The sequence below is a fragment of the Amia ocellicauda genome, chromosome 4 (assembly GCF_036373705.1).
Source record: "Amia ocellicauda isolate fAmiCal2 chromosome 4, fAmiCal2.hap1, whole genome shotgun sequence".
Lineage (NCBI taxonomy): Eukaryota > Metazoa > Chordata > Actinopteri > Amiiformes > Amiidae > Amia > Amia ocellicauda.
In genome coordinates, this window is record NC_089853.1 from 55,269,553 (window position 1) to 55,285,305 (window position 15,753).

At 39.1% G+C, this 15,753-nt stretch overlaps 1 protein-coding gene across 1 annotated transcript; it reads left to right on the plus strand.

The window, feature by feature from the left end:
• Positions 1-2,651: 2,651 nt before the first annotated feature.
• On the plus strand, positions 2,652-15,449 carry LOC136748774 (neuronal acetylcholine receptor subunit alpha-4). Its single transcript, XM_066702814.1, has 6 exons — positions 2,652-3,270; positions 7,572-7,723; positions 9,111-9,155; positions 9,245-9,354; positions 9,592-10,987; positions 14,277-15,449. The coding sequence occupies exons 1-6, from the start codon at positions 3,195-3,197 to the stop codon at positions 14,400-14,402; spliced, it is 1,905 nt and encodes a 634-aa protein (XP_066558911.1). The 5' UTR covers positions 2,652-3,194; the 3' UTR covers positions 14,403-15,449.
• Positions 15,450-15,753: the final 304 nt, after the last annotated feature.

Below are 15,753 nucleotides of genomic sequence, written 5' to 3' on the forward strand. Positions count from 1 at the left end.
ATCCCAAAGATGCTCTATTGGGTTGAGATCTGGTGACTGTGGGGGCCAGTTTAGTACAGTGAACTCATTGTCATGTTCAAGAAACCAATTTGAAATGATTCGACCTTTGTGACATGGTGCATTATCCTGCTGGAAGTAGCCATCAGAGGATGGGTACATGGTGGTCATAAAGGGATGGACATGGTCAGAAACAATGCTCAGGTAGGCCGTGGCATTTAAACGATGCCCAATTGGCACTAAGGGGCCTAAAGTGTGCCAAGAAAACATCCTCCACACCATTACACCACCACCACCAGCCTGCACAGTGGTAACAAGGCATGATGGATCCATGTTCTCATTCTGTTTACGCCAAATTCTGACTCTACCATCTGAATGTCTCAACAGAAATCGAGACTCATCAGACCAGGCAACATTTTTCCAGTCTTCAACTGTCCAATTTTGGTGAGCTTGTGCAAATTGTAGCCTCTTTTTCCTATTTGTAGTGGAGATGAGTGGTACCCGGTGGGGTCTTCTGCTGTTGTAGCCCATCCGCCTCAAGGTTGTACGTGTTGTGGCTTCACAAATGCTTTGCTGCATACCTCGGTTGTAACGAGTGGTTATTTCAGTCAAAGTTGCTCTTCTATCAGCTTGAATCAGTCGGCCCATTCCCCTCTGACCTCTAGCATCAACAAGGCATTTTCGCCCACAGGACTGCCGCATACTGGATGTTTTTCCCTTTTCACACCATTCTTTGTAAACCCTAGAAATGGTTGTGCGTGAAAATCCCAGTAACTGAGCAGATTGTGAAATAATCAGACCGGCCCGTCTGGCACCAACAACCATGCCATGCTCAAAATTGCTTAAATCACCTTTCTTTCCCATTCAGACATTCAGTTTGGAGTTCAGGAGATTGGCTTGACCAGGACCACACCCCTAAATGCATTGAAGCAACTGCCATGTGATTGGTTGGTTAGATAATTGCATTAATGAGAAATTGAACAGGTGTTCTTAATAATCCTTTAGGTGAGTGTATATATAGATATAGATAGATATATAGATAGATATAGATCTATACACTGATCAGCCATAACATTATGACCACTGAGAATCTCGTTATCATGGCACCTGACAGTGGGTGGGATATATTAGGCAGCAAGTGAACATTTTGTCCTCAAAGTTGATGTGTTAGAAGCAGGAAAAATGGGCAAGTGTAAGGATCTGAGCGACTTTGACAAGGGCCAAATTGTGATGGCTAGACAACTGGGTCAGAGCATCTCCAAAACTGCAGCTCTTGTGGGGTGTTCCCGGTCTGCAGTGGTCAGTATCTATAAAAAGTGGTCCAAGGAAGGAAAAGCAGTGAACCAGCGACAGGGTCATGGGCAGCTTAGGCTCATTGATGCACGTGGGGAGCGAAGGCTGGCCCTTGTGGTCCGATCCAACAGACGAGCTACTGTAGCTCAAATTGCTGAAAAAGTTAATGCTGGTTCTGATAGAAAGGTGTCCGAACACACTGCATTACAGTTTGTTGCGTATGTGGCTGCGTAGCCGCAGACCAGTCAGGGTGCCCATGCTGACCCCTGTCCACTTCCAAAAGCGCCTACAATGGGCACGTGAGCATCAGAACTGCACCACGGAGTAATGGAATAAGGTGGACTGGTCTGATGAATCATGAGTTCAAGGTGTTGACTTGGCCTCCAAATTCCCCAGATCTCAATCCAATCGAGCATCTATGGGATGTGCTGGACAAACAAGTCCAGGAATACTGTGTGCAGTTCTGGGCACCACACTTCAATAAGGATATTGCTGCTCTAGAGGCAGTTCAGAGGAGAGCAACCAGACTTATTCCAGGTCTGAAGGGAAAGTCCTACTCGGAGAGACTGAGGGAACTGAACCTTTTCACCCTGGAACAGAGGAGACTATGTGGGGACTTGATCCAAGTCTTCAAAATTATGAAAGGCATCCACCACATGAAACCAGAGGAGCTTTTCCAGATCAGCAGGGACACACGCACCCGGGGACACAAATGGAAATTGGGCTTCAAGGCATTCAAAACGGAAAACCGGAAACACTTCTTTACACAGAGAGTAGTCACAATCTGGAATAAACTCCCCAGCGATGTGGTAGAAACTGAAAGTTTGGGAACATTTAAAAATAGACTGGATAGGATTCTTGGATCACTTAGATATTAATGGACACCAAACAAGCACGATGGATCGAATGGCCTCCTCTCGTTTGTAAACTTTCTTATGTTCTAAGTCCGATCCATGGAGGCACCACCTCGCAACTTACAGGACTTAAAGGATCTGCTGCTAACGTCTTGGTGCCAGATACCACAGCACACCTTCAGAGGTCTAGTGGAGTCCATGCCTCGACGGGTCAGGGCTGTTTTGGGACCTACACAATATTAGGCAGGTGGTCATAATGTTATGGCTGATCGGTGTGTATATATATATATATATATATATATATATATATATATTGTAGCCTAAAGGATGAAACTTCAGAAGAAATAATATGAATAAAATGTTTTGCCTGTTTCCAAAATAGTCTATAGCATGTAGTAGTGCATACTCTTATAACTGCCAAAGGGGTTATTTCTGCCAAGGTTTAAAGATAGTTATTAGCCACCCCTCTCTATCTGCAGATAGACGGCCCCACATAGGGATGCCTTTACACTTTAGCTCTCTTCTCAACAGCAGAGCAAACTGCATGCCTTAGCAGAAGCACCAACTGAACTGGACAGAGACAGAGAGAGGAGGGAAAGGCATTCGGTGAACACATAGCAACTGCACCTGACAGGATTCCATCACTGGCAACTTATGATTGAACAAAAGCATGCCCCCAGTTTGTTTTTTACCTTTGTTTTTTCCAACGGCTGCAAAGAGGAGAAATTTGAATGAGAGCTAAAGGAAATAAAGAAGCGATTTAACAAGGGAGAGTGCTGATCTGACACCACCATCTGTTGGCAAAAGAAGAAGAAACAAAACTGAGGATTGACTTGTCTTTCTTTTTCTTTCTTTCTTTCTTTTCTTTTTCTTTAACCCCAAACACACACTCACCAAGAGAACCGGGAGAATGAAATGAGAAAAGCAAATGAAAAGCAAGCAGGAGTCCAAGGAGATTATCCACAGAGCTACGACAAGAGGGAACTGGGGTGAAGAAGAACAATATTGTCACCTAAAAAGTTACCCCTGAAGTAGGAGCCAAAGGAAGGCATGAATTGCTTTGCTATGAAGGGTTGTCAATACTTCCACATGATGGGCATTATGATTTTTCTTCGGCCTCTTCCAGGTAAGTCAGTGTTTGTTATTTGCTGTGCTGTCTAGCTCAAGGGAGAATTTTTTTTTTTGTAAAAAAAATCTGTATCTTATTAAATGCATGAAGTATGTCATGCAAAACAGTATTTTGTGTTTAAAACATCTTTAACCCATTAGTTTCTGAAAGGTAAACTGTTTGCTTTGCTTTAACTGTCATTTCTTTTTGTTTGTCAAAAATATTCTGTTTACAACAATCAGCATTGAATGCATGAGAAATGCTCTGTTCAAATGTTCAGTATAAAACATGTATCACAAGGTGCAGGTAAAAAAAAAAAAAGTGAATTCACTTGGAAAATAACTGCATCCGTGCAAAATGTATACATCTTTACCTTTTCTATCTGGGGAACATTGTAATTTTGAAAAGTCTGTATTAAGAGATGCTTATTTACTGTATTATTCCCAAACCAATAGTTCCTGGGCTACAAATCCTTATAGCAATATCTGGTGCTGTTAAGGACATTAAATGATTTAAATGTAAGAATAATCCAATAGCAAAAAATAATTTGGGTTTCTTTGTTATACACTTTCATTTTCGCTTTGTGTTTATTTTCTTACACCCTTGTTGTGTTATTTCATATTGAAAGGACAATTCTCTTTTTTAAAAGTACAAAACATTTGCACAGTTTATTTAGTTTCCATATAGTGACAGCATTCTCTACATTTTTGGAAATTCATTAATATAAGTTGTGAAGATCATAGCTAAATGTGTAGTCCTTTAGTTTTCATCTGATTTCTTTCTTTCTTTTTTGGTCAGTTGGTGTTTTTATTGTATTTGAATTAGTGTTCTCAGGTTAGAAGTGGACTTGGGAGACTAAACCATATGCTAATTAAGTTTCTTCTGCTGGGTGGGTATCATGGCCTTGACAATTCAAGGACACAGTATGTTTAGCACTTTGATGGGAATATCCCTGCACAGTCCTTAGTGTGGTTTGCATTTTGCCTACTTTTTGTCAGTAATAATGGCATTGTGTGTTCAAATAATATTAACACAAATCAAGACGTTCCCTCGTAAACTAAGCTTGTACCAACGACAAGTACAGCTGAATGGATTCAGTTCTTTTACAATAGTCTCCTATATGACAGCACTCCTGAGAAAATTCTCTGACAGAAATATTGGTATCAGGGAGAGTATCAAGATCAGGAAAAGACAACGAGGGGACTTCAATGTACTATAGGGTTGTATGTATGAACTCCAGGCTCATACAAACTTCAACAGGGGCTTTGCGGACTTGAATACTAAGCCACTCGAAATCCTGTGGTCGCTTGCTAGGTGTTTCATCCTCATGGGTTCAATTACAGTAATTACATTCAAAAAATTAATTATTATTCAGACTTCCAATGTCAAACAGCTAGATATTAAACGAAGTTGATTTTAAGGGATTAATCAAGTCTTTAGTTATATTTATATATATTTTTGCCATCGAACTATCATGTCATGTCTTTAAGTTAATGCTACAACAAAAAGATAGATTCACATCAGTTACTCCAAGGAGATCCACAGCTTTTAAAATACACCGATCTAGTCACTAAAATGTTATAAAGTTGTAGGAACTTGCATTAAGTATGTTGAATACATTAAATTATATGTGTTTAGTTGTTTGAGTCTAGGCATGTTTGCTGAAAAGTTATGAGTATATTTTTGATTTGTCTATATATTATTTAGCAGGGCAATAACTACAAAACAAATTTGTTCTATTACAAAAAGTAGGTCAGTTTACAGAGGTTTTGCAGCAAGGGTATTGATCCAGAACAGTCCAGAGGCTGCAGGATACAAAAAAATGCTGGAGACTGAAGGGTAAAGTCTCCTTTGATTAATGAACAATAACATATGTAATCTTAGGGGGAAAGAATGATTCCCAAGCCATGAAAAAACATTTATATATAGAGAAATCAATGCAATGCAGTGGCAGCCAAAAGTTGTCACACAACCCCATCTCTACATGATTCAGTCAACTGACATCTTAACAGTTTTTCTAGGTTTTTATTAGTGTTAAGATGTAAATGAGTCCCTATATAACAGTTTCAAATGAAGGGTGTGAATACAAAATCAAGAAGTAAAAATATTTTAAATGATTCTGATTTTAAAGAGCATTAAAATAATACCAATCAATCTACATACAATAAAACAATCATTACACTCCTAATTGTGCTTGTTCATTCTGGACTTGAGGTATGTGTGCGTTATTTAAAGGAAGTGTCCACATGATTAGTCCCTAATGGATAGAAAAAACACACAGACCGGGTGAAGCTTACATTGGCAGAACTCCAGCTTACTCACGGTAGCCTGTTAGTCTATTTGAAAAAGAATAGCCCTAGGCCTGCAACAAGCTGTCAATGAAGTTTCCCAGGGCGGCTCTTCTGCCCTGGATGTATTTTAATGCAGAGATGGTGAGAAACTCATTCTTTCTTATCTTACCGCAACAAAACTCATACACATTTGGTGAAGTGCCTGCTGCAGTATAGTGTTATTGTCAGGCGGTCTCCATTGGAGTTGCTGTTGCGTTGCTTTGAGCTTTAGTGACGACTCAAGGTCAGTGGAGTGCGGCTTGCAGCGCATCCTTTTGACGCATTCATCACTCAGTTCTTTCATATATAAATCGAAGACAGAGGCTTGGGATTTACTCCACCTTTATGTATTTATTCAATCAAACCCCTGGCAAAGCATGGCCCCATTTATCAGACCATGGACTAGTATTTAAAGCCAGAAAACCACATCCTACAAAGAGGTTACAAAAAAAAAATCTATTATGTCTACACTTCCTTTTTCTTACAATTCCTAAACCTAAATCAGACTTCTGCTATACACTATAAAAGGATTTAAACAAGTCATGTAACAGCACAGACATTTTAACAACCCCCCAACTGCTCTCTCCCCTGCCTTTCATACTTTTTCCACCTAAGGGCTACAGCTGCGCTGAGTACTTTTCATTCCCTGGTTTCTAACATAAAAAAATAAAAAACCTACATTATGGCAGCAAATCCCACTGCACAAGGGATTGAGCTAATAGAAATTCTTAGGAGACTTTTGAAACCATGTTGCCATTGGACATTTAATATTGTGCTCTGTTCATATATTGTTATAGTGGTAGTAAATTAAGCAAGATTTGAGCTCGGGCTCTCCTGAGATTTAAAGTCTGGTGTACAAACACATAGAGACCTTTTGCCTCAGAACATGATTTTTTCCCTCCATACATAAACAACAGGGCACAGTATATTATATTAAAAACACAATTATCTACATAATTGACCACAAACTATACCTCAAAGGGCTGTGATAACATTGCGCAAGGTTTTGATTTGAGCAACAGAATTTGCTTACAACCGAGTCCCAGAGATGCTAACAAGAATGCCCAAGTGATTTCTCAGATCAGAGTCCAAAATGAACCATAACATGTTTCTGGATCAGGATGTAATATTAACTCAATACTGACAGCAGATGACTTAAATGAATAATGAGAATAATATTTCCAGTGTAATACAAGTTATCATCATGATTAAATTCATTTAAGGAGCCGATTCATAATCTTACTGTGGGCAAACTGCCTTTTTAAAACCTTCATTAGACTCATATTTTTGGCAGAGAGGAAAATAAGCACCGTCATATTTGTCTGGTTTATCTGAGGCACATTGAAGAATAGACAAAGGTGGCAAAGGATACATTATCTGTGGAGATATTTAGCTTGAAAAAGGGCCCAGGTCAAGTCTTAAAATCACTTTTGTTTTTAGCTATGCCCTGGTCAAATGGAAATCAGCTCACCTTGTGAAATTACTGTACAATTGTGTCTGAAGCTATGAAATTATGGATAGTTTTATGAAGGACTTTTTGGACAATCAAATTTTTCCAATTCGTTTTATGAGCGGACTTTGAAATATTATCATTATTATTATTATTGTTATTATTATTAATAATAATAATGGTACTTAATGGAATAATAATTTAATTTGCCATTTTTGTCAAAGTAACAAAAAACAACAGTTCAGTGCAGTGTGAATATACACTGAATAAGCAATTACAGCGCCCAGGACATTAAAAGCAGCTACAAAATACTTAGGTACAGCAAGCATGAATTCAAACAAGCACAGATCTAGAAGCAATGACATACAAAACTGACATTCTTTGTTTGCTTTTCTATAATGGCTTTAACATAATGAAAAAAAAAAAATGAATACCAAGTCTAGATGGATCAGATTGCTTTGTAGTAGAATGCGACTCATTAGGTTGTTAGGGAGAAATGAGGCTGCATAAATAAAGTCTCTGATTTGTACACCCCACAGTTGGCAGTTACACTACAGTCAGAGCACACGCTGAAGAGAGGCTTCTGAAGACCCTGTTCACCAGGTACAACAAGCTGTCTCGCCCTGTTGCCAACATCTCGGACGTGGTTCTGGTACACTTTGGCTTGTCCATCGCCCAACTCATAGATGTGGTAAGCACAATTTGCTGACACAGATCTCCATACACACAAACACAAGAAGAAATTAAATGGATCATGTCCTTTGAATATGCTATATGTGACATCCCGAGCACAGGAATTTGGAAATGTGCAGAAGAAGACAGCAAAGAAATTACCGGTAATTCAAATATTTTTCAGTTTAATTACTTAGCTTTTTAATGCTACATAAAATACCATAAGGATAGTTACAAATGTGACAATGCTCTGGGATATCCCCCCGTTTCTTTTAATCCAGACAAGACCGCTAGCTGGACGGGTACACCGTTCATCTTCAGTAAAATAGCCTTCATGCAAGGATCTCTGATTAGCATATGAGTCTTTCTGAGGTTTATGATGTAATTTGAACTGAAACACAGTATGAAAGTGCTAGTATTAGATTTAAATATAATTTCCCTTCTTTAGATAGCCGTTAGCTATTTTTTTTTTTTTGGCACACATTTCCTGGCCTTTCAAAGACTTCAGACACACATGTGAATTGATTTTTAGCAGCTTAATGTGATTAATGAACAGAAAGTGTCTTATGTTAGAAGACTTTGTCCAGTCTTCACCTAAAGAACATATACATTAATTATACCTCTCTTATACTGCTTTATTATGTTTACTAAGCTTGATTTTAATCCCATCAGACCAACACCCATTTATTACACAGACATCTGTATAATAATACAAATAAAATAAATAAGTAGAAATACAAAAATCAAACCATCAACACTGACCCTGGACAAGGGAAAATGTAACAGACTGGTTTCAAAGCATCTCCCAACACCTACAGAAATAATAAAAAAAACATACACATTCCGACATATACATTAAGGGGTGGAGGTGGGAGACACTAAGTGTGGGTTTTCATTACAATTTAGATTTTCAGTTAAACATTCTTTGTGGAAACCATTGGGAGGGGAAACGAGTTAAAATAGCCCAATCTAGTAAAGACTTTGTGGTCCATATATTATTTACAGTGTGTCTTATACAACAGAGTTTAGGAGCTATTGTATCATTCACCTCTCTATCACATTGCAGGAGAAAGACTTACTTGTTTAAAATGAAATGTTCAGATTAATTTATGTCTGGGGTTTCATATGGTGAGGTTGATTTCTACAATATATTTTCAACGTATAAAATAATTATATAGATTACAGACTAAAATAAATCCTGTATATTTTAAATATAAAAAAATGCTTACACATTTCTATCATATATTTAAAAATATATATTTGTTCCATATGGGATTTCAAATACACAACTGGCAGGTGGGTCAGAACTGTACTCTGGGCCAAAGGCAAAATGCTATGGATTTCACTGTGTGGGCACTGAATCAAGGATCAACTTCATTTACCAGGCCTTGTTTTCATACTAACAGGATGAAAAGAACCAGATGATGACTACAAATGTCTGGGTGAAACAGGTCAGTTAATCCTCTTTTGTGGGATAAAGATGTTTGATGGGATTTGTTATTTGAGAGGTTTTTGTATGGATCTGTGTTTTGTCCCACAGGAATGGAACGATTACAAACTGCGTTGGAACCCCCAAGAATACGAGAACGTCACCTCCATCCGGATTCCCTCTGAACTTATCTGGAGGCCAGACATCGTCCTTTATAATAAGTATGTTCCAACAGCAAATTCCTTTGTCTGCTTGCATGTCGATTCAAAGGTTTTCTTTTATATAATGCTGTTCAGGTCAGAGTATCCTCTTGCACTGTTCTCATGGATTCATAATCCAAGGTTGTTGATGCAACACAAATAATAGGTACCTTTAAATTGAAAGGCCTTACATATCATGTAAGCATTTCACTCCATACTGGGTAAGTTATTTATGGTATGCTTTTTGTCTACGTGCAGTGCAGATGGAGACTTTGCGGTAACTCACCTAACCAAGGCACACCTCTTTCATGACGGCAAAATCAAATGGATGCCCCCGGCCATCTACAAGAGCTCCTGCAGTATCGATGTCACCTTTTTCCCTTTTGACCAGCAGAACTGCACCATGAAGTTCGGCTCGTGGACTTACGACAAGGCCAAGATTGACCTGGTGAGTATGGCTAACAACGTGGACCAGATGGATTACTGGGAGAGCGGGGAGTGGGTGATTGTCAACGCAGTGGGGAAATACAACTCCAAGAAATACGAGTGCTGTACGGAGATCTACCCCGATATTACATACTTCTTCATCATCAGGAGGCTGCCGCTGTTCTACACCATCAACTTGATCATCCCCTGCCTGCTGATCTCCTGCTTGACTGTTCTGGTGTTTTACCTGCCCTCCGAGTGTGGGGAGAAGATCACCCTCTGCATCTCGGTTCTCCTCTCACTGACTGTGTTCCTCTTGCTGATCACAGAGATAATCCCGTCCACCTCCCTGGTGATCCCCTTGATTGGCGAGTATCTGCTTTTCACCATGATCTTTGTGACCCTCTCCATCATCATCACTGTCTTCGTCCTGAACGTTCACCACCGCTCGCCCCGCACCCACACCATGCCCCACTGGGTGCGCAGGGTGTTTCTGGACTTTGTCCCGCGGATCCTGTTCATGAAGAGACCATCAACTGTAAAGGACAACTGCAAGAAGCTCATCGAGATGATGCACAAGAAAGGGAGCTCACCCACCTTCTGGTCCGAGGTGGAGGCTGAGCAGACCTTTCCCAATACACCTTCTGATGACTCCCCGGATGTCATTGCCCCTTCCCCCACGCCATCCCTGTGCCACCCTTTAGAAGAGCCCCCTCCTAAGGCACAGCTTCTATGTATGTCGCCTTCCAGCCAGTATTCCATCCTCCTGGAGAAACCCAGTAATCCAGCCTGCTCCTCCCCGCCTGCTACCCACCACCATCTTACTCTCGAAGCCCCCGGCTCCCTCCCCAAGCCCAGGTCTCTGAGCGTGCAGTACACCTTCGGCGAAAGGGACCTTCCTCAAACCACCACCCGTTGCAGGTCCAGAAGCATCCAGTACTGCTGCTTGCATGAAGAGTCCTCCCAGAGCAATGGGCACACCAGCAGCATGTGTAGCCCGTCTCCCACGTTCCAGGCCCACCCTTTGACGGAAGAGACCCCCGACAGCAGCCAAGTCCAATGCAAGTGCAAAAAGGTATCGGAAGCTGCTGCGTCTTCTCGTCGCACTTCCAAAGTGTTCAGTGCCAAAGAGCAGCATCTGTTCCTGATGTCCCCTTCCATGAAGATGGCCATCGAAGGAGTTCAGTACATTGCAGATCACCTCAGGGACGAAGATGCAGATTTTTCTGTAAGTGTCATTATTATTATTTATTTATTAGCAGACACCCTTATCCAGGGCGAATTACAAAATATAAGAGCAATACAAGCGCAATAATACAGTGCAGTTCAAAGCATAATGCAATTTACAGTGTATAGGAAATATACAGTAAATTATATAAGTCCAACATCCTAGATTGTAAAAGCTAATAAGTGCAGACAAGATGTGAAGTTACAGTAAAGAGCTAAAATAAACAATACGAGTAATAGCAATGCAATGCAAGAACTATGACAAAACGTTGTATAAGTGCAATTTTACAGGAGGATAAACTACTAAATTACAAGTACAGATATTATAGATTCCTCCTTACGCAGCTATAAATCACAACAGCATCTGGCAAATACCACATGGTTGCAGTGGGAAGTAAAACCAAAATGTCCAGGAGTTGTATTCAGAAACTTTAAAAAATCCCAGTCATGTACAGTAGGTCTGTCTTTCTGCAGTTGTATAACAAAGAGAGAATTCAACTGAGCCCATTTATTATCATCTGCTTCAATGTTTGTCAATCTTGCACTTGGTGTTTGCCTATGTCTGCTGTTTTTTTTTCCAACCTAGCTTAAAATGACTAGATTGTACATTTAACAGAATTAAAATTTCTAAATTGGACTAAACTTATTATCAGGAATCAAACCACTGAAAGCATTCCAGCTCAGGTGGAACTAAACTAGAAAGTACAGGGGTAAGCCAGGGCCAAGGCTAAAAACCAGTGATCTAATTGCTACTGAAAACATTTTTCCTCTCAGACCATTCTAAACTTTAAATTGACAATTAGCAGATAGAGAAGGCAAGTTTTGCAAACACGCACTATTTCACAAAGACTATCACAAAGTGCTTCTGAACACAAGGACAATCTAGGTTCTTATTTTCCACTGTGGATGAACCATGGGCAAAATGCCCACTCCATGCTAAATTAATCAGATAAGCAGTCTGCCCAAAGTGGGAAACCAGGCATTCTAAATTTCAAATGTAGATTTGCATTACATTCCTGTGCTGTCTAAATACTAATAATATATAAATTAAACCATTAATGACCTACTGCTTTTTAAACACTGTAGTATGAAAGCAACATTAAGTGTGTTCGTGTAAAATATAATTGATTGCAGCCTAATATTTGAAAACCATTGACATGCATTTGGTCACTTCAGACCCTAGATTCCCAAGTTTGGAGAAGGTATAACACAAAAATGGGTATGAAATCTGATGGAAAACAATAAATATTGTTTAATATTGAGATTCTATTCCATACTGAAGATTGATGTAATGTAATGTATCTGCTGTGTAGACAAATGGATAGATAAACATGTACGCGTGTATGCTGTATCAATATGCTAATGCACACATATTAAGTGAAGGTGCACTACGACAAATTCATTGATGATGTGAAAAACTGGAGGCACTCAAATTAAGGTCATATATATACGGTCAGTTTTGTCAGCTCTGTTAACAGGCCTGGACATGCAAAACTACTAATTAGATATATTCAGGACCCTTGAGGAATTCTAGCAATTACAAGAGAAAAAAGTAATTGAAAAACCTAAACCCAACATGTTTTCAGTCTGTCAAGTGTTTCCTCATAATTACCTCAAATACATCAATTTATTTATTTTGCCTACACTGCTAATAGGTATACACAGCTACAGAACGCTGTCCCTTTAATTGTGTTTTTAAGCATTGAAGAACAAAATCCACACTTATTGCGAGCACTGTGATAATGGAAAGCTTATGCTGTAATTTAAGGAAGCTATTTCTTCACCAGAAATACTGTGCTACACCATTTCTTAAAACTCTATACAATTTACATTTCACAGATTAGGGTCTAATCAAGCAAGATGTTCCCACACCTGCTGTACTTTAAACCTCTGGTCCTAAAACTACAGATGCGTTTTCTATGCAACAATGACAGGACTTGGCTGCTGTCTGGAGCCAGTATTTCACTTCGGCCCTTCAACACCCTAAGGATGCAACGCAGTGCATGCCTGACACCGCGCGATTGCAAACACCTGCAGTGCAATCTGTGGTGTGAACGCAGGCATATCGTGGCAGCAAGGTGACCATCAGGAATAGTCAGTTAGGGAAGTCCAAAGGCTAGACTATGTGACAGCTTGGAAAGACATTATCTGGACAGTTGGGCTGGTAAATTCACCTCCTGCTCCAGAAGTGCCAAGTTACAGAAAAAGCCATTTTATCTGCCTACATGAGGAGTTAAGGGATTACTTTGATGGATAAGATATGATCATATTCTGTAATAGCCAAAATTGGCATTGAAAGGAGTAAAAAAAATAATAATAATAGCACTGCAAAATTGTAAAAACCTGAGGCATTTTAAAACAATCTACTGTGCTGCCCGAACAATTTTATCCAGAGAAGGACTATTGTCAATGTCTATAAGCTCCTTTATCCATCTCCTTTACTAAAACAATTTTAAGGGGAAAATACAGACGCAAGGGATAATCTCACAAAACACTTCTTAGATGACCTTCTTAAATTGGTCAGTCAGCTGTTGCCGTTGCCTACACCTAAAAGTGTCCAGACTCTGTGGAATTCAATTACGCTGCCTTCAAAAGAGTCCATAAATCATGGTTTTAAAATGAAGACATTTGTTATATTCCTGACACTTGAAACTAAACCAAGCTTTTAGCACATATTACAGCGATTCAAAGGGTCAGATGATGCTTTCAGAAGTTTGCTTTGTAGTGTTTTGTTCTTTTCCAAAAGTGCAAGAAAACTTTAACTTCAAAGGATTTTTCCACTGGGGGGGCAAAGAAGGAAGCTGTGGGGATGTGTGGAAGCAGGGCTGTGATTTTTGAGAAAGTGAAACTCTGGACTCACTGCTTTATAACTGAATTTGCCGCTTGGGTATTTCAATAGGATCCTCTTGTCAGTTTTGACACAAAAGAATCCTTTATCACTGTATGTTTGTACTTTTGGATTGGCTGTGGAATAACCTCCCAAACAATGCTTCCCTTGAACACTTTTTTGCACTGACACTAAAGAGTGTTAGGCCTGCACAAGAGAATTGTTTGGAGAAAACAACAATAAAAAACAGATTGATCTCTTTTTTTGAGAGGTTGAATGCAAAGCTCATAAACCATTAATGTTGCAGAAGGAAACTGTAACTGGATCTGAAGCACAAGGATCAATATATGTATTCCTACCTTTCTAAAAAGTATAAATAGTTAACATGAAGCCAATTTAAAACAGTATTGTATAACTTGTCTTGTGAAGGGAGTTGCTGACTTTGGTTTCTTATCTCCTTCAGGTGAAAGAAGACTGGAAATATGTTGCAATGGTGATAGACAGGATATTTCTTTGGATGTTTATAATGGTGTGCATTCTGGGCACCGTAGGTCTGTTCCTTCCTCCCTGGTTGGCAGGAATGATCTAGTGTAGGAGACAACAACGGAAGTCGCAGTACCCAGCGGGCAGAGCTAGACAGGAACCATGAATCATTAAGAATGCCCTTCTTTCTTTTTTGTTTGTTTTTAAAACACATTTTTCTGTAGAATTGGTAAAGGGAATATCAGAAAATGAGTTTGGGACACTAGTTTTACTTTAAACCAGGGTGTGAATCACTGCCTTCAACAGAATATATTTTGAAACTTATCTTAATATATATATTAAGTTCTCTTAGTTGCAGTTCTTAAATAGTACAACAGTCCTGCTGTTTTACTTCCTCACGGTAACCAAAATTGGAAACAAAAGGCAAGTAACTTCAAATAAAGGCCTGCAAATATGTACTGCTTAATAATTTTATTAAACCATTTAAGTTCTTTGTAACTTCAGCAAAACAGGCAACACCATACAGTCATTCCTATAATAAATTCCTACTTAAAAATATTTGGGAAATTTTGACTGTTGAACTGTTGACAAAATTGCATCAATGCCCCTAACTGACACTCTGAAACCCCATCCCACAAGCCCCACCTATACTACTTTTAGATTTATCATATATCAAAGAGGAACTGTTATATTTTATTTTCCATCAAACGAACAGCCAGTGTAACTAAGCTTTTTGTTACCTACTATGAATTGCTCAAGCTATGAGACCAGAGATTGTCACCCTTGTTACAAAACACTTCAAATGTCCCTTAGTTCTAGTGACGAATGACTTAATTGGAAAGATTCTGTATTATGACATTTAGAAATACGTGTTTTCCAGCACTCTACTCATTGATTAGTTCAAGTCCAAAACAACTCAAAAAAATATATAACTGTAGGACTGTGGCTGTCCAAGAGTCCAACCCAGGCTTCAAATTCCTGCCATTGATGCCTGCAGTAAAACTAATAGTATTTACTTCCAAGAAAAGTTGCACCATTTGCTGGTCAAAAAAAGTATTTTTTTGAAAGTTAAAAGTAAATGTAAACATTTTCTAACTGTATGAACATCTCAAACTATCTGCATCTTTTATCTATTAAACTGTACTGCAACACAGCTGTCAGTGTGTCATTTTTAATTCAATCAAAACGACAGAGGAGGAGTTGCACAAAGCACCATATAGTTGTAGCTGAATGCATCCATACCATTAATTTGTAGTAGTGTTATTTGGGTGCTTGGTGTAGTTTAAATGTGTTCATTAAATTATACTTCTGTGTGAATGATATTCTTTCTGAATTTGTTGAACACTGACTCAGTGTTCATTACTTCATCAAGGAGGACTCTTGGGGGCATAGCAAGAGGTGGCTTGTGAGAACTGAAATACAGGTAAGAACCAATTGGGAAAACAACTGTTCCAACT